The sequence below is a fragment of the Colius striatus genome, chromosome 17 (assembly GCF_028858725.1).
Source record: "Colius striatus isolate bColStr4 chromosome 17, bColStr4.1.hap1, whole genome shotgun sequence".
Classification (NCBI taxonomy): Eukaryota; Metazoa; Chordata; class Aves; order Coliiformes; family Coliidae; genus Colius; species Colius striatus.
In genome coordinates this window covers 8,877,184-8,901,985 of record NC_084775.1, presented here as the reverse complement: position 1 = coordinate 8,901,985, position 24,802 = coordinate 8,877,184, and the positions used below count along the sequence as shown (strand labels likewise).

The window sequence follows — 24,802 nt, the reverse complement described above, 5'->3', positions numbered from 1 at the left end:
AAGTATAATCAATTTTAAAGTAGTGACATTTGATTTCCAGCATTTTTAGAAACTATAAGTACTTAACTTCAGAACAAACAGCAACTGAAGATCTTTAAGTACACCTTGTCCCAAAAACAAACTGATAACTGTGAAGATACCTTGACCTCATACATCCATACTATAAAAAGTAACTCACATCTATTCAAAAGCTAGCCAGCTCTGTCAAAAACACAGTGGATTGGCAAACAGTGTCATCCATGACATAACACGGAAAAAAGAGCAGTAAACTAGGCAATGGAAAAGAAGGTACTGTCCTTGGGAAGAAACAGAACAAAGTGTTTATTCAAAGTTAACCAGAAGCTACATAAGCAGCTAAATTTCAGTATTAGTACCTTTTGGATTTATAGCATACTGCTCTCTTGCCTTATAAGAAAGCATCAGCATATATTAACAGATGAGAAATCTACATGCAGAGTGGTTAACTTCTGATCTACTCTCTGAACATTACTTTGCAGGCTAAATCAAAACTATTCATTTCAAAGCAAGCTCTAAACATATCTACCCTACTGAAAGAATGGGACAGTTACAGCTGTGATGACTCAAACATGATTCGCCTTAGTTTAAATGATAATGTAGATGTCAGAACTTTCAAACTCTGGATTACAATACGTAAAGGATTTATCCTACATCACATGATAGATCATCAGCAAAAAGTCCATGATCACAAAGCCCAAGTCTTCTGACAATCTAAAAACAAAAGGGTTCTCAAAAAGTTACAATAAGTCCTCCAATAGGGAAAGTCATGAAGTTACACATTACAAGAGCATATTGAACACCTAATACCAACTTGAGTTTGTAATTCAAACATTGGCTATGAAAAGAAATTGCATATAAAAACTACAGAAGCAAGTCTGTCTTAACTAGAATCATCTTTACCTGTAAGCATTTTTTGAAGCTGGTCGGGGGTCAAATTTGAATAGCAGGATGCACATTGAAGAACTGATATTTAAATCTTGCTTCTTCCACAAAGGCTCAGTGCAAGGCTGTTCTGTAATAGCCTACAATGTAAATAAAGATTTTCTATTATACTGTGAATTACAGAAAGATAACCTTGCTTCTCTACTGAAGCTTAAAAATTGTGATGTTACTAATAGCTCACAATCAAAATAAACAAACAAACCAGGACTTAAAAAATAGATTTGCTTCAATTAATGATTTACTACCAAAATTCCTGTGGTAGTTTTTTCAGAGCTATGCTTGGATAACTCAGTTTTAGTAAGGAAACAAATATCAGAAAAACACTGACAAAGACTAGAGTGCTAGCTACACAAGAAAGACAGACTATTATGGAATTTTCTGCTCATTAACAATAAAGTACACTACTTCTGTTTCCACTCTCTTAAGTAAGACAAAATGCTTTTGTTAGAATAAAAAACACAATAAGGCTCAAACCGTTGTAGAAGCTGGAAAAAGCCTGATCAAAGACACTCCCAAACCTGTGAATATGCTTTAGGCCAAGCAATTATTGAAGTCCAGGAGAAAATATTATTGTTTACTATCAGGAAAAACATCAGGTACAAACAAAAATATACTGGACCAGAGTGTACATTTTGACCACTTGTTTCCTTAGAATTCTGGCCATACTCAGATAGCATGACAAATGTGCTTTCTATTTCAAAACCTCCTAACAGCTTTCAAATAACTTCTGCTGCCCCAACAAATATTTTTCTTCTAATAGAACTGCAGCCTGATCTTCCTTTTTCTTGTGGCTTCTGAAATAATTGTCAAAATGCTACCAATCAACCACACATAAGTATCTTTTACCACTACTGAGAGCTTTTTCCATACAAGAGATTACAGTAGGGGACAGACAGAATTCAACATCACAACTCTAAGGTCATCTGAGTAGCCCAGTGACTGAAGCAACTTTTATAGAAAAAGTACAACTTTTGACCACACTTTCAGATAAATAAAAAGTATGAAATTAAAGAGTGTGAGAGACATCATTTACCTTAAGAGATATAGGTGAGGAAATAATATGAAACATAGTCAACACCATCTACCAGAAGTAGAGCTACAAGTGCAACATTTGTACAGATTTTTTTAGTTAACAGCTTGCCAGTAGCTGCTGACTCCTGTGAAGTCACAGTTCAGCACCACAGCTGGCCTCCTGTTGCTGTCATAGCACAAGTTCAGTCTTGTTATATAATATTCTGCAAAGAGATTTTAGCAAAAAGATTCACTTTTTGAAGGGGAAGGCAGCAGGAATCTCCTGTTGCATTTCTGTGTAAAACATGTACCAAAATGTAATGTAAAAAAAAAAAAAAAAAAGAAAGTCTGGACTGAGAGCTTTCCAGCCTGTTGCTGAACAGCTTGTTATAAAAATAAGATAGTAACTTACAATTCAGCTTAATAAGCAGATTCATTATAATTACAACTTTCCACATCCTTGGGAAAGTCAAGAGCTATTGCTTCTAGTATCAAGGATATATTACTGTTTGCTTCTCAGAAATGAAGTCCATAAAACACATTAAATAAAATGCATTAATAGAATGGTTCATAGGGCAAGCAATACACTAGAATAACACTGTATCCTGTTGCTTGCTGATCCCTACCTTACAAAGGCATAAATATGATAGCTTTCTTCTTTTCAAGTTTTCTTCATTGTGAGCATCAAGATTCACATTTATAAATATTAAGCCATATCAGACTATTTCAGAAATACCACTTACAGCTCAGAAGAGACCCCCCTTCAAATCTACAATTGAGAGGTACCCACTTACAGCATCAGCATGAATATAGCAAGTAATCCTTAATATTTTTTTGACAAAGTGCAAAGAAGCAGACTTGGTGAAAGTAGGGACATAAAATACAGTTTTAATGGGCAACTGTCACTGACTGCTCTTGCTGACTACGGAGATATGGCTCCCAGTATTTATTGTGTGCTGTGTGATAATTAAATGGACTACTCAAAAAAACATGTTGACAATCATTCATAAGACCAGTATTTTAATAAACAAGTTGCAGGCACTATTAGGTGATTTATTGAGTTCCCTTCAAACAATCAATTCAGTCCAGCTGTTTGTGCAAAGTTACTCATCAACATAAACAGTCAAAAAACAGCAGTAGAGTAAGTTTGTCACACTCGCTACCGTTATATAGAGGGATAAATGTTTTCAACACTTTGATAAGTTTCTAGAATCCATATTCCTTATTATTGGGTACTGCTGCTTTGCCAGAAGTATCTTTTTGTCACCCCATCAAACCTGCTTGATGCTATTACAGTTCTTTAAATTACATTTGTGCTTTTAGTAACATCAAATATCAAACCAGTATTATTTATCTTGGGCTCCACCTGCCGGCTTTGAAACAAGCATAAGTGTTTATGCATCCTATACAAACAGTCCAAGTTTCCATTCAGACACTAGCATAAAAACCAGATTAAAATAGCAGCAATACTTAAATGGCCAAGGAGACAAACAATGTATTTTGGTATTTTCTTTGATCGAAGTTGACACTGCATTTGCAATACCTGTTGTGTTTCTATATGCAGGGTCGGATGGAGGTGAGCCTTAAAATTCTTAAGTAAAACACACAATAAGTGGAACTAAAATCTGGATATTCTGAAATTAGAGACAACTAACAAATATTTAAGAGGAAAAAAGAAACCTGAAGAGAGGTTGTCATTCACATATTGAGTTGAAAATATCTTTATACAGGTGTTATTCTTTCAAGCTCATAGTCATGTAAGTGTGCTGCAACTATGGGGATAAGATAGGTATATTGCACAGAGCTGCCATTACAAAGTACATGTGCTCAGCTCAGCCTTCTCACCATTCAGCTAGTCTCCCACTGATCAGGGGGAGGAAAAGACGAAAAAGATTGCCAGCACTAGCTTCCACACTGGCAACTTGATCCTATAGCTATATCCAAAGCAGGAAAAAAATTAACTTTCTAGCTCCATTTCAGCAGAAAATGTGTCTTCAGGACAATATCTAGAGATGCAGAAGGCAGATTAGTTAAAGAAAAAAAATCTAAAATGGCTAGAGTTGTGGCATAACACATGCCTTCTGATCTTCTCCTATCAAGACAATGTAAGCCAGAATATGCACACTGTGCAATATGACCAGGTATGCAGAAAAAGGGAAAAAAACCTCGACTCTAAGGTGCAAATAGTGAAGTCATTGCTCTCTGGATAATGAGCTTTTAAAAAACCTAGTTTGATAATTGTTATCTTACTGACTAGGAATAATCAAGGAAGATTTGATAGCAACAATCTCCTATTTGTGTAATGTGTTTCTAGTTTGCTGTCTAACTTAGGCCTAATGCACCCAAACCAGCTTGACAAGAATTACAAACATCCTGTAATTAAGCATTCTCCTCCAAATGACACTTTAATGTCATTTCCAAATCAACAGTATCTAACATTCTTATTCTGTGCTACTGTATTCTGCTAGACAGTAGAGTGTTGTTTTGCTGTTTTAACGATCTGTTAAAAGCCTGAGTGGATACATGCCAGCATAAGGTAGTATTTAAAGGGACTATCAAGAGACCAAAACATGATAGATTGTGTATGCTCTTTTCATAGGGTTCTACTATCATTTGGTTGATTAGAAGCAATCAGTTCACAATTTGGCATAAGACCATGTTACCCTTAAGAACTCCTAGTAGCAGCCTTTGAAAAATGAAGCCATTCGTTATGTATTTTGTTTTCACAAATGAAGCATCATAAATAATGTCTGTCAGTTACCACAGCGATCTCAATTGCTTCTCAACTGATCCAAAACTGTTGTTTAGGTGCAGTCTAAGAGACAGCTAAAGACCATTAGTCACTGGGTTCTGATAGCTTTATGTACCACAATAACAACTCGTGGTCAGCAGAGTCTAAAATTATGTTATTGCTTCTTTTGAATTTGTCCAAAGGAAACTGAGCACTACACACCTCAAACACCCATAAAAGTCTGAAATTGAATGCATTTTCTTTCAGTAATAGAAAATCATTGGCAATAAGAGATGGTTGACTAGTTTTTTAAAAAGCAATCTACTTTTTTGGAGGCACCGAAAAGTCTCTCACAGTTACATTTTTTAAGGCATTTAACTGATTTGGCTTTGCACTTCCCGTGTGTAGCACATGCATTATTACTGTGTAGTAATACTAACCATTAAATACAAAGATGAGGTGAAATAGATGGATTCATCATCTGATGCCTTTCAGATTGTTCCGTATAAAGACAATTTGTAACTTACCTAGGGTTTCTAACCCTGCCAAGGTGAAGAGTCAGTCTTCACTGCAAGAGACAGCAATGCCAAGTAGAACACTTAAGACAGCAGAATAAAACATTCAAGTTACATGCCATTCTCAAGTTCACTGAACTAGTTTCATTTTCAGCTCCTCAGCTTCTCTCTCTGGCATCTTCCTAAATTAAGTCCACTGCACAGCCTTCAAGAGAAACAAAGAGCAGTAAACATCACCTTTCACCACACCATGTTCTAAAAACATGTGCAAGGGCTGTAGTAAGACTGCTTTTCCCCTGGTTTCTCAAGAGCACTAGCTTATCCTCTGCCACAGATCTGCAGACCCAGATTCTTTTCCTAGACTTGTTCCATGTTTTAAGCAAGCACTTGGTAGTGGATTTGTGTGGCCAGTTTTCGGTAGCTGGGGTCTACAGAGGTCGCTTATTTAAAAAAAAGAGTTGCCAGAAGCTTCCCCTGTATCTGACAGGGCAGCAACAGTCAGCTCTGATATGGACCTGCTGCTGACCGAGGCCAAGACAATGAGTTTTCTTCAGTGAGGAACCACCTAGGAATCCTTTTTATAGAAATGACAATTTGTTTTCCATTACTTACTCATAGAAAGTCCATGTTACAAGTAGTTGTAGGAAACATTTGGTGGAAGAATCATATATACTTGCTCTGTTCCTATGTTCTTCCCTAAAGGTTTTCCACTAGACCCTCCCAGACAAAGAATACCAGTCTATACAGACCTTAATCCTTACCCAGTATGGCTGCTCTTGTATTCTTAAGCTTAATTTCCTGTGACAGAAAGGCTGCAGTCATCACTTCTATTGGTGTGGGTTTATTACCACTTCTTTCCCACCTCATATACAGTAACTGAGCTTACTATCTACACTGAACAAAACTCAAAGGGGCCATGAGATGATAGACATCCTACAAGTTTGAGGGAAGGATAGAACCAAGAGAAAACATAAACCCTGCATTTAGATGAAAGAACTCCTTAATTAAGAAAAAACATGTTCATTTCTTTCAAGGTAACCAATACAAAATGAACACTGAAGTACAAGAGCTTCAAAGCTTATTGCTTTTAGTTCAAATGGTCCTTCTAGGGGACATAAGGCACAGAAAACAGAATACTGTCAGTTCTGCTGTTAACAAAGTTATTTATTTAACCATAAAATTAATATACTCTTTAAAAAAGTGTGCCCATCAAAGTAATTTGGCTGATCACTATCAACATTCAGCAGGTTCACTGGGAATTGCTCTCAAGAGCAACATTAGTATCCAGGCCTATCCGCTTTACTGAAGGTATATTATAGGTCTGGTTGTTTTAACTTTCAAGAATATAGTTACTATGACACTAGACATACTATTCCTGAGTCTGGAACAAATGTAAGTAGTTAACAAGAGAAGTGCATAACTGTACAGAAGCATCACCAAATATATCAGAACAACTACAGGGGAAAATACTAGAGCATCCTCCCCCTCTTTAGCCACTTAGTGTAACATTTTAACTGAGTATTAACAATGAAAACAGATAGCAAGTTGGCTTCAGTTAGAGACAAGACACTTCAGTCTCTGTATGGCCAGGATCAATTCAGTCAAACTGCTGCTAAAAACCATGGGAAGCCTGAAAACAACTGAACTAAAAAAGAAAGTTATTGTATTTAACTGAAAATGTATTTAATTCAAAATAAAGTCAAGTTTCTGATACATACTTGGCTTTTAAAAACAACATGATACACAGCAGAGAAGCAACAAGTAATCAAGTGTGTCTCAGAGCAGCCTCTGCCCTGTTGGCCTCCTATAATCACAAATCTCTCAAAAAAACCCGCAGCGTTTTCAATACGTACAAACTGGAACATCAGTAGTTTTCAGAGACTATTTCTTGACAAACTGCCATCAAAAGGTCACCATATGTTACAAGGATCCCTTACTCAAACTCTTGTATGTGACACAAGTACCAACCAGCCACCACCACATCGCTAAAGAAAACAATTGCTAGTGGACGCTTTTGAGTATTCCAGTAGTCGGATAAAATTAGGACAAGAAGTTCCTTGAGCAAAAAACCTCCAGAAGCAGCGCCTCCCTTCGCACCCCGCGCTGAGACGGCCGGCAGATACCGCTGAGGCTGTGGAGGGGGCCGGGAAGGGCCGCCGGGCCGCCGCCCCCTCAGGCGCACACAGCTGTCGCTACAGACCAGGGGCCCGTTAGCTCCCAGCCGGGCTGCTCCACGGCCTCGGATCACTCGCTCGGGACAGGTAAAAAGACTCGAAGCTCCCACCTCTCCCAGTCAAGAGGGAGCCAAGAAAGGTGCCGGCCCGAGCGAACTCCCCGGGGCAGCACAACCCCTCCGCACTCACCCTCACACACACCAGCACATCCCCACCACACCGCTTCCGGCCGCGCAGCCAATTATAAACAGTGCCCGCCCCTATTGGCTCCGGGCGCCCGCCCCCCGCGTGCTATTGGGGGACAGATACCCCGCCTCTCCTCCTCGGGCTGTAATTGGCTGGTTTGCACACAGGTGCCCGGTGGGTACCGCCCCCTGCCTTTTCCCCACAGGCCGGGGCGTCGTGGGCTCCGTGAGGGACTGTGGGCTCCAGCCTCACTGGCCCTGCCTCAGGAGCCCCCGAAATCAGGGTGTTTGGGGAGTGGGCGGTGCTGGCTGCTAGAGGCACGACGCCTTTAACGCTGTCCATGTCAGCCACGCTGGATTAAAAATCTAATCTCTGTACATGGGCTGCTTCTTGGCTGCCTCAGCCCATTGCCAGTATATTCCTTTTCAATGTATGAAATAAAGACATAGAAAGGCCGGATTTGAGCTTCAGGGAGGCTCATGACTGATACACCCAAGACTGGGTTGCAGACAGTCTTTATGAGTTTGGATGTAGCCACTTACCCATTTCTAGTCTAAGGCCACTGTGTGTGGGATGCACATTAACGTGGCTGCCTTCAGGAGAGACTCCACTTCCAGAAACGCCCTAAAGTCATTCATCTCTGAGTTTGCAATGCTATGTATTCAGGCCAGGACAGCTTTCCTGAGGATTGATCAACACACAAATGACAAAGTCATACTTGCTTTCAGTTATTAAGCACAGCATGATCAGAACCGATAATCAAACATTTGGTAATTTTACTCAGATCTGCAGATTTAGGTTGGGATGGGATATGTGCCACTTTTTTGTCCTTTCATACTGAAATATTAACATACTTGTAGGTTTTTTCCAAGATGATTTTAAACTTCTCTCACTTTTTTTCCATTTTCCACAGGTAGTAACAGAAGGTTTCAGTGCAGCCTGTAAATCAAAACCGTATTTTATAGTGGTCTTTAAGAGAAGACCAGAAAAGCCTTCACTGTTCTTCTAGATTCTAACACTGATAAACACAGGACACACAAGATATGTAACGCTAATGCAAAGAAGACCCAGGAGTATATGAGTGGTTTGAGAGACAAAACCTTCTGTCCTGGATACTGAAAACCTCAAGTCAATTGTTATTTTTACCACTGGTCTGGCACATGACTTTAAGCAAGTTCATCTCAATACTTTCTTTCTCCATCATAATGGGATGATAGTGCTGACCTTCACAAGGTCTTTTGAGATCTACTGATGAAAACTGCTGTGTGAGTATATTATCCTCACTATTTGTACTATTGCTTTTGAAACACAATAATAGATTGTAGTTATTACTTACATATATCAACCTTGATCCCTATAAACCTAAAATATAATTATGTTTTCAGGTACAGAGTTATTTAAAAGAGTTATCTGATGAATAAGTAGAACAATTATGCAAGTCTCTTAGGCTCTGTTACATTAAAATTGGTAAAATGCATGCACATTAAATGTAATTTGTTGTTCTTTGCTGTCACCCGTTTCTAAAAGTACAGAAGACATTACTGTGACCAAAGATTGTTTAGCTTCTATGCTTGATACCCATTAAAAACCTTCAGATGATAGGTCTGCATACCTTCAGGAGGAGTTATGTCAGTGAGAAGAGGAAAACTGGCTACAGGCTTAAAACTTAATAGTGTTAGCTTTCACTGATTTTTTTGTTCATTATTTGTAATACATATGGTAAGTTAGAAAAACTTCAGTTTCATTTAAAAACATTGTTTTAGGAGGCCTCACAAAAACAGCCTGCTGAATGGATTTCTGAACACTAGATTTGGTGGCCATTCAGACTCTTCCAGCTGTTTCTTTTCTCTCTTTGTTCTGCCTAAACCAGCTTGGTTATTGTTCCTTTTAGATCCCATCCTAGGGCATCTGTGTATAGCTGCCATTGTTTGTCAAACTTGAATAGTCCGATCCTAAGCAGACAGTGATTCTCTATCCACTTCAAGTATCTTTAATGAAGAGAAGGGTGCTGGCCAACACAGCAGAACTTCTGGAGAAAGCTAAAATACAATGAGCAGTTTTATGAAAATCTTGTAGAATTGTCTTGAGTCTCAAAAGCTAAAAGAGAAATAGTCTCGACATTTGTTTAAAAACTGTTCTACCTTTTAAGTGCTGGAATGCATGTTGTTTAGAATGCATAAAGCATACCTCAAATGGATTAAATATATTTTCCCTGAGAGTCCTCAAAAAGTAGTAGCGAAAGAGGAGACAATGGTGATCCAGAGTTTTCTAGAGATGAGTTCTTTCCTTTATCCCATTTAATACCTCTACCAATTGTCTAGATGATGTAAGATCAACTAAGCCCAACTAAATCGTCCCAGTCCAATAAACCACATTTTTAATGTCTGAAAATGTGAGCACATACCTGGAAACAAAGAATGCAGGAGGCTGAATAAATTACTTTAAAAAGAATAAATGTTTCAACATGACCTCTTGGGGTCATACTGTGGTAAACTAGACTAATGTATCCTCTAATGTATCAAGTATAGGGGAGGCAGGGGAGCAATACTTTGTCGACACCGCACCATTTCTGCCACCCACCGTTTAAGAGGAGGGGAAAAACAGTAGAAATAATTTAAAAGAAAGAACATACAAATAACGAAGGGCTTAGATAACAAGAATATAAAACAATGGTGTAGGGAGCTCAAGCTAGTCAGCTTATCCAAGAGAAGGCTGAAAGGTGACTTGATGCAGATCACTGCAAATGATGAAAAGGTCAAGTTAGACAAACCCATAGGGATGATGTGCCAACATTATCTGGCGGCTGTGCACCACGCGACCCCTGTCACAGCATGCATCTCTGCCAGCGGTTGCACCCCGCAATCCCCCGGTCTACAGATGTGCAAAGTACCATTCAGTTCCCCAAGCACAGAAAACCTCGAGCCGCACTGCAGGCCGCTGTGCTCGGTTCTGTGGGCCCATCAGGGCGGTTCCGCGTACCCATCCAGTGAGGTAACATAATGGTCCCCGCTGCTCCTGCCCACAGCACCTCTCCAGCGCGCGGTTCCCGCAGGCAGCGGGCGGCGGCCCCGGGCTGCTGTTGCTCCGCCGCCCGCTCGCCCTGCCCGCGGCCCCGCCAGCCCCTGGCGCACTGCTGCCCCGCGCGCCCGCCGAGGGGCCGCGCCGCCCCGCGCTGATGGACAGTCCCGCCGGCCAATGCGGGCGGAGCGGCCAGCCAGTGAGCGGAGCGAGGCGGGAATGCACCAACGAAGCTCTGGTTGCTGGGCGCGATCGCAAAGGAGCTGCCCAATAGGGAAATTAGCGGCGCTGGAGCAACGCGCCGGTCTGTGTGGCGCCCGCAGACGGGCAGCGCTGGGCAGGGCTCGGTAGCGGGTGCGGGTCGCGGCATCGCTGCCTTCGCCAGCCCGCTGGCCGCTGTGGTCGTGAGGCGGGGGCAGACCAGGGTGCTTCTTCCCTTCCGCTAGTACCTCTCAAGGTGTGAATGTTGAGGAATGATAACGCCCCGCTTAAAAAAAAAAAGAAAAAGGAAAAAAAAAAAGAGTTGTAAAGCCGGCACTGGGGCGACCGAGCGGGCAGCGCGTTCGCCGCTCCCGGGGTCCGCTCCGACAGACGCTCGGCCGTCGCGGCTTCGCGGGCGGTTGTTTTTTGAAATGTAGTTTCAGAAGGGCACACGTTTCCCAACGTCGCCCTTGGACCTTTATTTTTAGAGCAGCCTTAGGGGCCGTCGGAGGAGGGTGCTCTTCCAGCAGTGGCGAACGAGGGGGCGGGAGCGGGCACTCGGGAGCGAGGACCCGGAGGCCTGATGGCAGCGAGTTGATGTGCTTTGTAGAGAGAAGAAATCCCCTATGTGCTTTAAACGCGCAGGGGAAAATCACTGTAGAGAAGGGAGATGCGAGAAAAGGGTTAATGATTGCTTCCACCTCCCCCTCTTCCCCCCTGCTTGGATAAAGATGGTCTTGGATACCCTTTGTAAATAGGAATGTGGAGGTGGGAGGGGAAAATCTGCCCGACTCCGTCTACTATGTCGTGTCGGTGGTAAGAAGGGGAACGAGAGGCTGGTACAGCCCGCGTGCTCTCCCGGGAGAAGGCGCGGGGGGAAGTACGCGCCTTCCGCGGGAGCCCAGCACCCGCGGGGCCGCGCCGGGGTGGGGAGCGGCGGGCGGGCAGCACGGCGGAGGGGGCTCCTGCTCCGCGGAACGGGAAACGAGCGAGGGGCTTGCGTTGATGTTCTGCCCAGCGGTTGCCGAGTATTCTATTGAGGAGTTCGATTTTTTTTTTTCCTTTTTTTAAATGGTACACCCGCCTCCTTGAAGCCATCAGAAGCCAGAAAAATAAGCTGAGGAGAGAGAAATAAGAAAAGACGGAGGAGATGGTGAGCAGATCACTGGGCTGGGGGGAATGAATGAGGTTGCCGGGCTATTTTCTGTGAGAGCTTCTTGCAGGATGTAGTAGGTTTGGGATAATTTTGTATCACGGTTGCAGACTAGCTTTCTTTGTTTGCTAAAGATTGCTGATAAGGTTTAACAGCGTTCATCAGTTTATTGTGAGATGCGCAACGAGGAGTTGATGTATACGAATAGCTAAATTACATACGCAAGCCACACACACAAGCAACCCCTAAACAAACCAACATTGTATTAATCCTGCAATATGATGGGCAGTTCTCATGGAAGGAAGTCATTGCTCAAGCTATTTGTGGCATGTATAAGAGATTAGTCTCTTTATAGCAAAGACCAAACAAAACTAACCTGTTTCTTCACAAATGTGAAATCCATTACAGACTTGAAAGACCAAGTTAGTTGGTTGGGGTTTTTTTTTCTTTTCTTTTTCCCTGCAGTTTTGCTGTACGTGATTGAAATCTAATGGTTACAAAACTTCATAAACTCTTCAAAATGTTTGCTTCTAGCATGTAAATAGTAAAGACTGTCTTTTTCCGGTTTGATTTTTTGTTTGTTTGTTTTTGTTTTTTTAGTGTAGACACTTGTTTGTGTATGTGGAAAGAGGAATTCTTATAATGTACTTTGCTTCTTACAGTGTCCTGTTGTGCCTTGTATAGGTCACAATATAAAATGTGATTCTTAGCATGTTAAAAAAGCCCCAAAACTAAGCAGATTTTTTTCTATATCAGGGGAAGACATGTTTTTATATCTATAATATCTTAAAACACTAGATATAAGTTTATGGGGGGGAAAAAACACCTTGCTGTTTTATGTTAATGTTTTTTAGTAAAAATCATCATTCCAAATGACAGAATAATGACATTGGTTGATGGTGTCTTCCTGTTGATCAAGTGCTGCAGTCTGTATTAAGTACATTAGCCCTTTAAGCTTCCATAGATTGGAACATATTTTGTTTACAAAATTGTGCAGGAGTGCATGGTGCAGTAGTAAAATCTGAAATTTTTGTGGCTTGAGAAATATTGCAAGGCACTGCAAAAAAGAAAAATTGCAGTTTCATTTTAAATCTGCTGTGGAACAAAAATGTTACAATAAAGTAATACAGGATATACATGGTGACTAAAGTAACTGAAAGGTCTTGGTACTTTGGAGGTTCTACAGAAAAATAGTTGTGAATAGTTGTGGTCTTCATATTTGGATGGATGGCTGTTAAATTTATTTTAAGCAACATGTCTATAAATGCTGTCTGAAATATTTAAATTATATGCTCCATTAGGCAAATGGGTTTATCTTCCCATTGCTTGGCTGAAGGAATGTATTAGGAGGGCAAGGTTTAGAAGAACAATACAGTTTGACTGCATAGTTTCACTGCATAGTTTATCCTCATGCATTGTTCAGAGATGCATAGATATGCCTTATTTGACATTGGTGATCTTGATAAAGTTGACTTTGCTGATTTTATTTTTATGCCATAGTTGCTATCAACATAAATAACCAAACTTTAATTAGTATACTCATAGATTTCACTTACTATTTAGCTAGAATGGATGAAAAATGATGCTTTGCTTTTCATCTGTTCATTCAAAATCTCTGCAATGGATTTTGGTCTCAGCAATTCTTTAGTGTTGGAAGGACTGTTAAAGAGTTACAAATAGAGAGAGATTCCCATTATACTGAGTTAGGACACTGCACTAGAAATGGAAAATTCCCTGCTTTTTCCTTATACTTTAGATTTTGTACCAGCTGCATTTTAGAGAAGATGCCTTATCTTGAAGACCATCTGCATGCATATTACTGTTATATAAAACTAAGCTTCTGTATTTGATTTTATGTAATGCAACATACTATTTCTGCAGTGCTTGTGTTAGATCTTGGTTACTGTTAAAATTGATATAATGTGAGGCAAACCTTAGAATTCTTGTGCTACAGGGTTTCTAATTTGTTGTTCTTAATATTTTATTGTGTGAATATAAATCATTGACAAAACATTGTAAACAAATGCTGTAGCTGCTGTGACATTTGGCTTATGTCTTTACAGTTTAACTGGAATATGACAGTGTCTTGTCTAGTGTGGGTTCTATTCCTAATAGCCATGATACTAATCTTCAAAGCAGAAAGGTTAGATCAAATTTTTTACTTTATTGTCTGTCTCCACAGAAGAAGGAAGAAAAAAGCCAACTCTAGGGTTACACCAATATGGATAGGGAAAGAATTTATCAGATGTGCTGCATGTGAATACCTTTTTCAGACTTCATATGAGTCACCTGGAAATTAGCATTGATATTTCTGTTGAGATTAAAATCCAGGTATTTTTAGAAAACATATTCCTTCCACAATGCAAAACATTTAGAGTATACATGAAACTTGGCAAACATATTCTCGTTAGAAAAGAACATTAGCAATATCATGGGTTTAAGAATTAAGAACAAGGAGACCTTCATGTATTCTCTTAAATTCCAGGTAGCACGTAGTCTACACGTCTGCTGAAGCAAGAATATTAGCCACCTATCTCAACATCAGAAAAGAAGTAGTAACTGTTTTACATAATGAAGTGGGTTTTATTTCCCTCAGCTAACTTGTGTAAAACAAAGATGAACCCCCAAAACTGTGGAGGAAGTTTTTGTTCCTTGTTTGTTCTTTTCACTCCTACCCTGTGTTTCCAAACCAAGCTTTAAAGCTACTTCTGGTTCTTTATGCTGAGGTCTAGAGGTCTAGATCTTCTGCATTAGCTTAGGTCTCATTAATTTTAAATACTATGTAAGACAAATAACTAATTCTAGTGAATCTAATTATTTTTGTGTCTCCTTTTCTGCAACATTGTAAGGACAGGAAAGACTGGCAGTCAAGCCTCTCTTGTTTTCAAGGAGTAGCATTTTTGGTGTATGGTGTGTAAATAACTAATCATTTAATAGTAAGTGGACAGCATCTGTTATTCATCATTAATTTTATACACAGTAATTCAAACAAAATATTATTTTGGAGTCCTGATAAGACTCAGTGACTGCCACTCTATTGCAGGATAGTTTGATATTTTGACCCACCAAAATACATCCCTTTCTTGGAACATCAGTTAATCTTGGAGATAAAAAACGTACAAGAGATCCATTAGAAATGTATATATGGATAGCCTTTTGTAGAGGACACTTCAGTTTAGTTGATGAAGCTTATATCTAGTCACTAAACACACCTACAAAGAACACGACTGAATATATTTTCTTACAATAGTTGCCTTTACTAGGAGCATACCACTATTGAAACAAATGGCCTCTTTCTGAAAATAATGAATCTTAACTAATTAAGGCATCATTATGCCTCTGAAATGACTGGGTTTATTGATTTTTTTTTTTAACTGATTATCAATTTCTGTAAAAGCTGATACTGTGTTTATACTGTTAGATTTTGCTATGTAGTCGTATTTCTCCTGTCCAATCTGGATAAAATTGATGGAAATGTCAATGATTGTAAGAGCCATCTAAAGTTGTTTCTAAGGCTGGCCACAATGAAGTCAAGGGATCTGCTTAAGCATATCTTTCAAAATCAGGCTCTCTGAGGAGTTAACTTAAAAAACTGAAATCAGTGAGTACTGTAGATAATTAAATCTATGTTTTCCAAAGTGTAGACATTTTTGCACAAGGTAGAACATGTTTGCTAGCAATAGTATGCAGAGGAAGAAACCTGTGAGCCTGAATACGTGCAGTTCGGCATCTTTTCAAACACTTCTTTGTGAAGGAACTCTTGGTCTGATTTTGCAAGTCTTAATCCTCTGTAATCAAATGATATCAATAACCATGAGACAAATTGAGTGATTTTTGATATAGACTATTTAGGAAGAGAAAAATTGTGCTATTTAGATCACAGACTCCAGACTGAGTTGCCCAAGAGAGTCATTTTCATCCAACACTTGTCTGATGGTGACACTGCTGGTGGCAAGGGCCTAAGAGTCATTTTCATTTAGAACATGTGGGCAGGATTGTATTTGTATGCTTCACTCTTCACTTTATATTGCAGTGGGAAGACTTTTCTGTTTCTGAACTGTACACAGTACGCTCTCTATCTATAGCTATGGCTGTTTTCTTAGATAATTTAGGATCTTTGTTCCATAAGGTCTTTGACTGCAGTGTCAAAATCTTCTGTGTATGCTTCGGTTGATGTTGTTTATAATTGTGGTTTTGCAGCATCTCAGAGCACATACATTTTATTTCAGAAGCTGCAACAGGGTTTCTGTGCACTGCTGTGTGGATATATGCCAACAAACCACTAATCTGTTGGCTTATGATTTGTAGGTCAGGGAGAAATTGAGATTTTGCTATCTAAGCAGTATCATCTCTTTGCTGCTTCAGTGCTTACATGACATCTCAAGTTGGCTGAAGATTAAAAGGACATTGTGAAGATATTTTTCACAATTTATTATTTATTATTTATTTTGTTTTCTGCGTTACTGCTGTCATTGGAATCTTGAAGTCTGGTTGCCAACAGGCCTTTGTCCTCCTGAACAGTTAGTGTGAGCTGCTTATGGTTTATTTGAGAGTTGTGAAGCATTTACTGTCTTCTGAAATACATTACTGAAGAATTACAGCTTCAACGTTGTAAGCAAGAGGGATGAAGCAAGTAAATCAATTTGGGGGGCAGTCCTGAAACTGTGTAGTTGTGGTAAACTCAAAATAATTCTTCTTTTCCTTCTTTCTTTCAGAATTTATTAATTTGAGAGTATAGAACTAGGGATCAGGGCTTCCTTTGCACGGTCATCTTTGTGATTGGACTTTCCAGGACATTGATACCAAAACTTGCATTCTTAGTTGGATTTATTTTGAATTATCTAATTAAGTAATTCCTGTAAGAATTCTTACAGTGCAGTGGTGTTGACTGACTTGGAGATGTTGAGCAGCAGCTTAATTAGGAGTACTGTCCAGAAAAAAACAGTTTTCACAGGATCTGGGCTTTGTATTAGACATTTCTTCTTTCTTTTCTGGGGTTATTTTTCTTCCCCCATTATTTCTGCAATCATAAAAGGAATTATAATGGGGTTTTTGTACAGAAAAATGCTACCTTAACTTGTTGCTGAAGGTATTTTCTTAATTGATCTGCATTGATTTGCAATATAAAATTAGTGAGACTGCAGCTATTGTTTCCAGTAATTTAATTGCCTGTTCTTCATCTGTTCTGGTGGTGTAATGTCTACCCATGACTTGGAATGGTATCAGCACAACTCTTCCATGGGACTTTCTCATTACAGTAAACATCCTCTTTTTAATTTGAGTTACATAGTGATAAAATTTTAAGTAACTGCTATTCAGAACAGTAACAGCAGTGATCACAGGCTTTTACTAGATTATTCCTGGGACTAAGAAACTGTATTGCAATATTTAAGTAATTAACAGTGTCTACATCTACTGGATTCACAATTTGATGAGAACTGACTGTATGTAGTTACACTGGGTAGACTTATTTTTGAATTTATGAAAACAGTATTTGACAGTAATTGACAGTATGCAGTGTAGCAAAGGTTGCAGAGATTTCCCAGGGGAAAATGAATTGCAGAATGGCTTCAAATATGGTTCATAAAGCACAGACTATCTTGGGGAAGGAGAACCTGAGATGTGACACTTGAGTTGGGGTAGTTACAGTAACTTCAGGCATATCAATTCAATGCCTGAGTTAGAAATGCAGCCACTTCTGTCTGTGAATAAAAACAGTGTATAAAGATAGACTTCTCTGGAGGTTCATTCAGTCTGTGAGTTTGAATCAAGTGTTTTAACTGGCACTTTGAAGAAACCTTTCTCTACTGAGTAGCAAATATGGATAGTACATGCAGACTAGCTTCCTGAATTAAGCGTGTATGTCAGGTGCTGAAGGTGAGAGCGTGAATATTATTCTTACTATGTATACATCAAATCTTCGAAGACTTTTCATGTGATGGGTATTTTAATTGCTCATTGGTCATCTAAATTTCTTTAGACAACTGTTCTTGGATGTCACCTGTGAGGTTAATTGTATGAGGTTGAGGGGGAAAAAAAATAATATTTATCATTTTGTGCAGTTGCCAGAACTTTGCAAGAAGTCTTTTGTTACTTAGTTGAGTTTCTTGTCATGGGTGATGATGTAACATCACTCACTGCAGTCTAGTAGCACTGATAAACTTTGTACTGAAAGAGTTTCTGTTCTGCAGTTCTTGGGAAAGACAAGTGCACAGAGAGAAAGGTGGTCATGAACACAACTTAGGGTGTTATATTTGGACTTGTCAAAGAGAATTCCTCTAGTATCAACAAGAGATAAATAGGAAATGCAATTAACATGTCTCACAAAAACAACATTCCTTTAAAATGATGTGTGTGTGGTTGTTGTGGTCTGTTTTGGTTTTTTGGGTTTTTTTTGTAAGTGGTGCTTCTCTAGAATGTGTACAGGAAACTATTTATGTAGGTATTTTTAATAATATTCTGCTCTGTTCTTTGATATATAATCCTAACGTTTTGTTAATCTTCTACAGTGGATTAAAATGGCGAGAAGATCAGATTGCTGGAAATTTTCTGTCTCTCTTGTCTGGATCTTTTTCTCCATTTTGATAAGGCAGTGGCAATGAGTGTTCTTTTGCTATGTGTCTACTCTGAAGTATTTAAAAGAAAAATTCTTACATCTGCTAACATTAATAAATTGTTGCAGTAATAACATTATCTATACTTTTCAATACCTCACAATTCTTTGGCTTATGGTTAGCATGTATATTGCTGTCAAGTTTTGATTTAGAGATGAACTCTTACCTAATATTCCTTTTATAATTCTCAATCTAATGCAAGGAAGCTTCAGTCAGGTTGATCAGTAAAATGACAATAACTATCCATAAAACTTTCGTTCAGTTTTGCATAACACTGTATCCTAATAATGGTCCCAAGGTATTGAAAGCATAGTTTTATTGTATGCAGTAGCTATAAATCTAAGAATTTTCCAGGATGTTTAATGCACAATCTCTTCTGCCTGAATAAATACCACATTTGAGTTAATTCAACGTTGCTTTGATAAAATAAAGTCTCACATGTGAATCCTAACTTAAACTGGCAGTGTTCTGTTTCTTTGCATAACAGACTGAGTCATGTTATGCTAGTATAACTTCTCCACATGTTTTTAGACTGGTTCTTCTTTAATTCAGTGTGACAATACAAGTAGTGAGTTATTGACAGCAGCTAAAGTGAGACCATTATGACTATAATCAATAACACACCTGCATAGAATAACAACTACTTCTGGGAACATATTTTGTATTGATTCAGAAATTTATGCTGTCTCCACTACACCCAGTCTGCTACTTTCATAACTTGCATAGTAAAATCTCTATTTTAGAGAGCTGTTACTAAGTTAAATACCAAGAAATTATGACATATCAAGATGTAAATTACATATTGAAGATTTTACTACAGGCAGAAATAGCGCTCACTAAATTCCTGTGGGCTTTGATTCGGGACCATGGCATTTCCTTACTTCAGGCTGAAAGATAATGGAAGTTAAAAACCATGTTCCCTCTCCTGAGGCAGTATTTTAGAGGTGAAGAGTAAGATGCTGTTTTTAATGTGAAGTGGCAATGGAAGCTTATTGAATTGTGTAATCCATAAATTTGAAACCTTGGTAAAATTTGTTTGTCAGTAACAGTAACTCTTACTCCACTTCTGTCCTTAAACTGGAATGTATTTTTCTGTTAATACTGATACATCTCCTTATGGGTCCCTTCCAACTTGAGACATTCTATGATTCTGTAACCTTTCTGTGTCTATTAGAGGAAAACATTCCAAAAGATTGATGCTGATTTTCTTTTCCAAGCCTAAAGTCAGTGAAATTGAGTAGAAGATACAGGTTATGACCTAAGAATTTGGAAATACCAGTGTACCATCAAAGGATGGTGAATAAGTACCCAGACAAAATTATGTTCTCCAGACAATTTTCTTAGTGTGTTAACTCATGAATAATTTCCTAGTTCTTGAAAACATGTTTTGTGCTGATATTTTGCCTTATACCAAATTAGGATATTTACTTGAAAAAATATTTGCTACATTATCTTTTTTACTAATGTTTCATGATGGTATATTCCTGTAGGTGGTGAACATTCTTCAGTTTTTACAAACTACTTACTCTGTTGATGGGAGTGTTTCCGAATCCCAACCCATGCTATCTATCTATCCAAGGAAATAATCATGTCATTTCATTTATGACACCATAAAACACTTCTCACTGTTTTGAAACAGAGAAGCAGTCTGATAATTCTGAATTTCAGGAACTTAGTTTTTAAGGGATGGAAGAGATAATATTAAGAAGACCTGAAGCTTGTTGTGTTCATTTAGCTTTCCAGGAACGTCTAATGTAACTTGTTATTGAGCTGTATATAACCAGACAAAATTATCTGTTTTTTAGATTTAGGAATCCTTCTGAAGGTTTGCATTGCTGGTATAAACTTAGCATGACTTGCTTCTTTTAAATTTGTGTGATCATTTCAGATTTGTTTTTCAAATAAAGATGGATTAATTTGGTAAGATGTGTTGACAGATGTGTTTAAAAAAAATATTGCAGTTATTTTAAAGATGCACTTGGAAATAACTTTGACAAAAAAATGTCAGTTTCCTCAGACTACAAAAGTAAGAGGAGTTTTTAGCGCATAACTTGATTTTTGATGTTGAAACATGGATGTATATTTGTATACGTTTGGATTTAGAAGATTTGAGGTCATATAGCAAACACAGGAATTCGGTAGCCTTTTTTGCTATCCTTGTTGAAAACTGCACATGGTTTTGAAGGCATTTAGTACATTCCCAAACCTGAGTAAAAAACCTTCACAGATACTTAGAACTGTGAAGACTTTCAAAACGTGAAGGTTTTGTTTATACTGTTGTATAAGTCAGTCCTGTGTCCAGTTGAGATGGCATAATGCAGAGAATATTGTACATCCAGCATTGCCTTGGGCTGTCTAGTGGACTATATTGCCCACAATTAAACAGATGAATGCACAAATAAGTATAGACATCCTTCCAAACAGTCTGGCTATATTTAGCAAATTCTTCTCATTTCCCTCTCTGTAGGAGGGCAGTGATGTTACTAACCTTAACATTGGCCAATAGAATTGTGTCTTAAGCCCTGTCCTACAAGATGTTTTACATTCCCATATTATTTTGACCTTGTATTCTCTCCCTTTCTTTTGGATTAAGTACTTTTACGTCCTAAATGGAGAACGTGAAGTAAATTTTTCATCTGAACATAGAAATAAGTAGAAGCCTGTTCTTTGTGCCATAAAGAAATAGCAAGAACCTGGAAGTTTCACAAGTTAAACATTTTGAAATTTATTGTAGATATAACCAAGGCAGGGAGGCAATACAGCAAGATTTTCTTTTTATGGAAACCAAAGCTATAGATTCTTTCATTTTTAATCTCATTTTCAATATTTGAAGAACTACAGTGCCTCTTGTTAAAATGCAGTAAGTTTTTTTTTTTGTGCAGCATTACCTTTAGAAAATACTAAATTAACAGTTTGTATAGTTTTCTTAATTGATATTTGCATTTCTTTTTGTAAACTTCTGTGTTATCCAAATATGTATTTAAGTTGATTCTGTAGCTGACAGTCTTGAAAGATGCAGTCTAATTCACAGTAATCTGCATAATTTTCCTAAGTAAATGACTAACTTCAATTTAAGAAAACAGGAATAACTGTTTAATCTTGCTACATGAAGGTGTTGTGTTTCAGTAGGGAGACCTTGTAGCTGTTAGATTTGGAAAGTAACTGGTGTGAATTGTATCCCTGCCACCTCCTCTTTCTTTTTTTAATTGGGAGGAGTATTCCAAACTCCCATCCACCTGAAGCCAGATACCAAGTTTCAATAAATGAATTTGTTTCCTTCTGTGTTTTCATTAGGAATTAAGTTTAACATTAATTTATAGAGAATAATCTTTAGTTGTTGAAGTCACCACATTGTTCAGCATTGTCAAAATAAGATGCAAAAACTTGTTGTTGCAATAAATCTTAAAGAAATGGAGCCTGGGTGGAAAAGCTTGGGAAGCAGAGGGACAGAAAACAAGTCAGAACAAGTTAAATCATAAAGACCTGTTGAATCATCTGGTCCATCTTTTGCAAGGTTTCTCCATATAGCTTACAAAATCATGGCTTCAAACTGTAACACATGCAAGGAGGAGACCTCAAATTTAATTCCAGTTCTCCTTCATTTTAGAATAAGATATTTCACTTTATGTTTTTTTTACTTCCAAGTACCCTGTTTCTCAAGATTTAAGTGTTTACAGGCAGAGATCTGCTTCTGGGACATCAGATTGTCATGTTCCCCGCATCAGCTACATCTTTAAATGTTGTAGGTCAGGGACAGGAGTCTGACTTTAGCACTTCTTTATCTTTCTTATAGAATAATCTTTCCTTTTCTTTCAAATATAAAGTTGTATAAATGCCTATCTGCATTCCTCCAGCCATGTGCCTGTCTTTAGGGGAATAAAGTAGTATACAGTAATTACATATAAAAGGATATTCTCTAAACAACTAACATATTACATCATTCCTTTGTCATCACAGAAACCTGAGCTGTAGCATAAGCAGATGATTTCACATTGGAACTTCCACTGATGTTTAGCTGTCTCATCTTTTGTTTGGACAGCTCTGCTGCCTTTTAAACATATTCTACATAATGTCGTCTTCCCAAGAACTGGTCATTCTGATGGTTAAAAATGTCTCCATACTTTATTTGTTTGGAGTTTGGTTGTTTGGTTGTTTGGTTGTTTGGTTGTTTGGTTGTTTGGTTGTTTGGTTGTTTGGTTGTTTGGTTGTTTGGTTGTTTGGTTGTTTGGTGTTTGGTTGTTTGGTGTTTGAGTGTTTGGTGTTTGAGTGTTTGGTGTTTGAGTGTTTGGGTTTTTGTTGTTTGGAGTTTTAAAAAATATTTTTATATTGGCAGTTCATGTTGATTTAGTTTTGTATTTCAGCGGCTTCTTTCTCTGCCAATGGCATGTTTAGTATATTCAATGAGGACAGTTGTAACTCCTTTCAGCTAAAACAAACTTTTTCTCTCTGTTTGTAAAATGGGCAGTCAATTCCCGGGTAGTTTCAGTAATTCATATTTATGCTGAGTCCATCTTTCTCAAATACGGATCTCTAGAATATCATATTGAATTCTAGATGCAGTTCTTCTGTTGTCACATTCACTGGTACTAGCAGTTCTCACCTCTTGTTGAGAATAGTTCACTGTCACATCTTAGTATTACATTGTCATCTACAGGTCTCCCAGTTCTAAAGTAGTTGGCTACTACTTTTTTCCTTTCTTCAGAAGTCCAGGCTAGGTCTACAGCTTCTAAGCTTACTGGAAGTGTGTACATCTCACAAAAACCTTTTTTTTTTTGGTCTCAAACATAATTGTATGTTTTGTTGCTTTTTCCATCAAATGTAGGGAAGGGGCTTGTATAAGGAACCAGGCACTAGGAGATTAAACAATAACTTAGATGAATAGGGAATAACCCAACTAACACTCAAATAAAACAACTAAGCTTTATCTAAGGGGGAGTGTACTATTCCTTTTCTCAGTACTGTGACATTCCTCTTTTAGTGTGGTCAGTTTGAGAGAGGATTCTAGAACCACTAACCATTTTGTGACCCTGTGTTTAGAAAAGACAGAGAGATTTATGTGAACTAATAGACCATACAGGGAGTGTTAGAGAATGCTGGTATACTAGCAAGGGAACAGAGAGCTTGAGGTCATTTCTCCATTAGGAGATGGGCATTAGCTGAACTGAGAGAACTGCAATAATTGGTGATAGATGTTTTATGCATAAATAAGGCTGTGTATTGGCTTTGTATTGATTTTATCTTTTACACCACAGGCTTACTACCTGTGTCATAATGAATAAATACTGCTACATTTTGAATGTGCTGTGTTGTACTTCATTAAACAAATTGGTTACTGATCACAGCTATGAAAGAACTTACAGATGCCAAATGTACATGTGTCTGTTGCAGTAATGCAACTGGGAAAAGGAGGCTGATGGGCAGGAGATTTAGTGCATAGGTGGTTGTACTGTGTCATTCCACCAATGATGCAGAAAGCAAGGCATGTGAGAGCAGCTCTTTAGCCCTTGTGAGGCCTAAAGAAAAATAATCTAGGCTGTCAGAGTAACACAAAAGAACAGAAGAACTAATAGGGCAAGTGTGCTATTTGAAAAATATTGAAATATATTTAATATTTAAAAATATGTTTTAAAGCAGTAAACCAAAATACTTTGGTATTGTAAAAGCTTCAAAATGTGTAATATAGGTATCTCTATTAAAGAACAGAGCTCTTATTTCAGAAGTAGACAGACTTTGGAGCTGTAATCTATAAGAAAAGTCTTCATAGAGTTTCTTTTGTTAAATTCAAAAGGATAAGTGATGTAGAGATCTCAGAAGCTTTACTCACTGCATAGTACCTCAATTAAGATAACTAGAATTTTCACATAGTGTCTGATTTAAGTGAGCTTTCTACTATCTGTAGATCTATTAAGTATATCTGCATGTACCCATGAGACTGCTATACAGAGAATATAAATATTTTGTTGACTGTTTTGAGATTGATGTGACTGCAATCAATACCATTTACTTTGCTTTTCATTACTGAAGGCATCTGAAATGTTGACCAACCTTATCTTACTTGTGTCAAACAGATCACAAGGCCCTTATATGCACAGCATTTGACCTTCTAGGACATTCTTCAAAGAACTGGCAGACTTACCATGTCACTTTTTTCTCACTTGAAGAAATGAAATCTAATGAGGAGGATCTTACTAATACAATGTAGTTGCTTAATACTGGTGCATACCGTGTGTGAAGAGTCC

General features: G+C 38.2%; 2 protein-coding genes across 16 annotated transcripts in view; one reads left to right on the top strand and one right to left on the bottom strand.

Moving 5' to 3' along the window:
* Positions 1–7,617, bottom strand: part of TANGO2 (transport and golgi organization 2 homolog) — a 29,695-nt gene extending 22,078 nt beyond the window's left edge. The window contains exons 1-3 of one of the 3 annotated variants that reach the window (XM_062009868.1): positions 7,581–7,617; positions 5,230–5,422; positions 919–1,040 (exon numbers count right to left, since the gene is read on the bottom strand). In XM_062009868.1, the coding sequence (XP_061865852.1) occupies positions 919–974 (56 nt within the window). In that variant the 5' untranslated portion in view covers positions 975–1,040; positions 5,230–5,422; positions 7,581–7,617. Of the gene's footprint in view, positions 1–918; positions 1,041–5,229; positions 5,423–6,935; positions 7,001–7,070; positions 7,150–7,580 lie in introns of those variants that run through there. The other 2 variants (XM_062009870.1, XM_062009871.1) reach the window with 2 other exon arrangements.
* Positions 7,618–10,967: 3,350 nt separating this feature from the next.
* The window catches only part of ARVCF (ARVCF delta catenin family member), a 268,860-nt gene continuing 255,025 nt past the window's right edge, over positions 10,968–24,802 (top strand). For 10 of the 13 annotated variants that reach the window (XM_062010383.1, XM_062010386.1, XM_062010379.1 and 7 more), the window contains exons 1-2: positions 11,339–11,612; positions 11,891–11,949. In XM_062010383.1, coding sequence (XP_061866367.1) covers positions 11,947–11,949 — 3 coding nt within the window. In that variant the 5' untranslated portion in view covers positions 11,339–11,612; positions 11,891–11,946. Of the gene's footprint in view, positions 11,053–11,338; positions 11,613–11,720; positions 11,950–24,802 lie in introns of those variants that run through there. The other 3 variants (XM_062010376.1, XM_062010372.1, XM_062010374.1) reach the window with 2 other exon arrangements.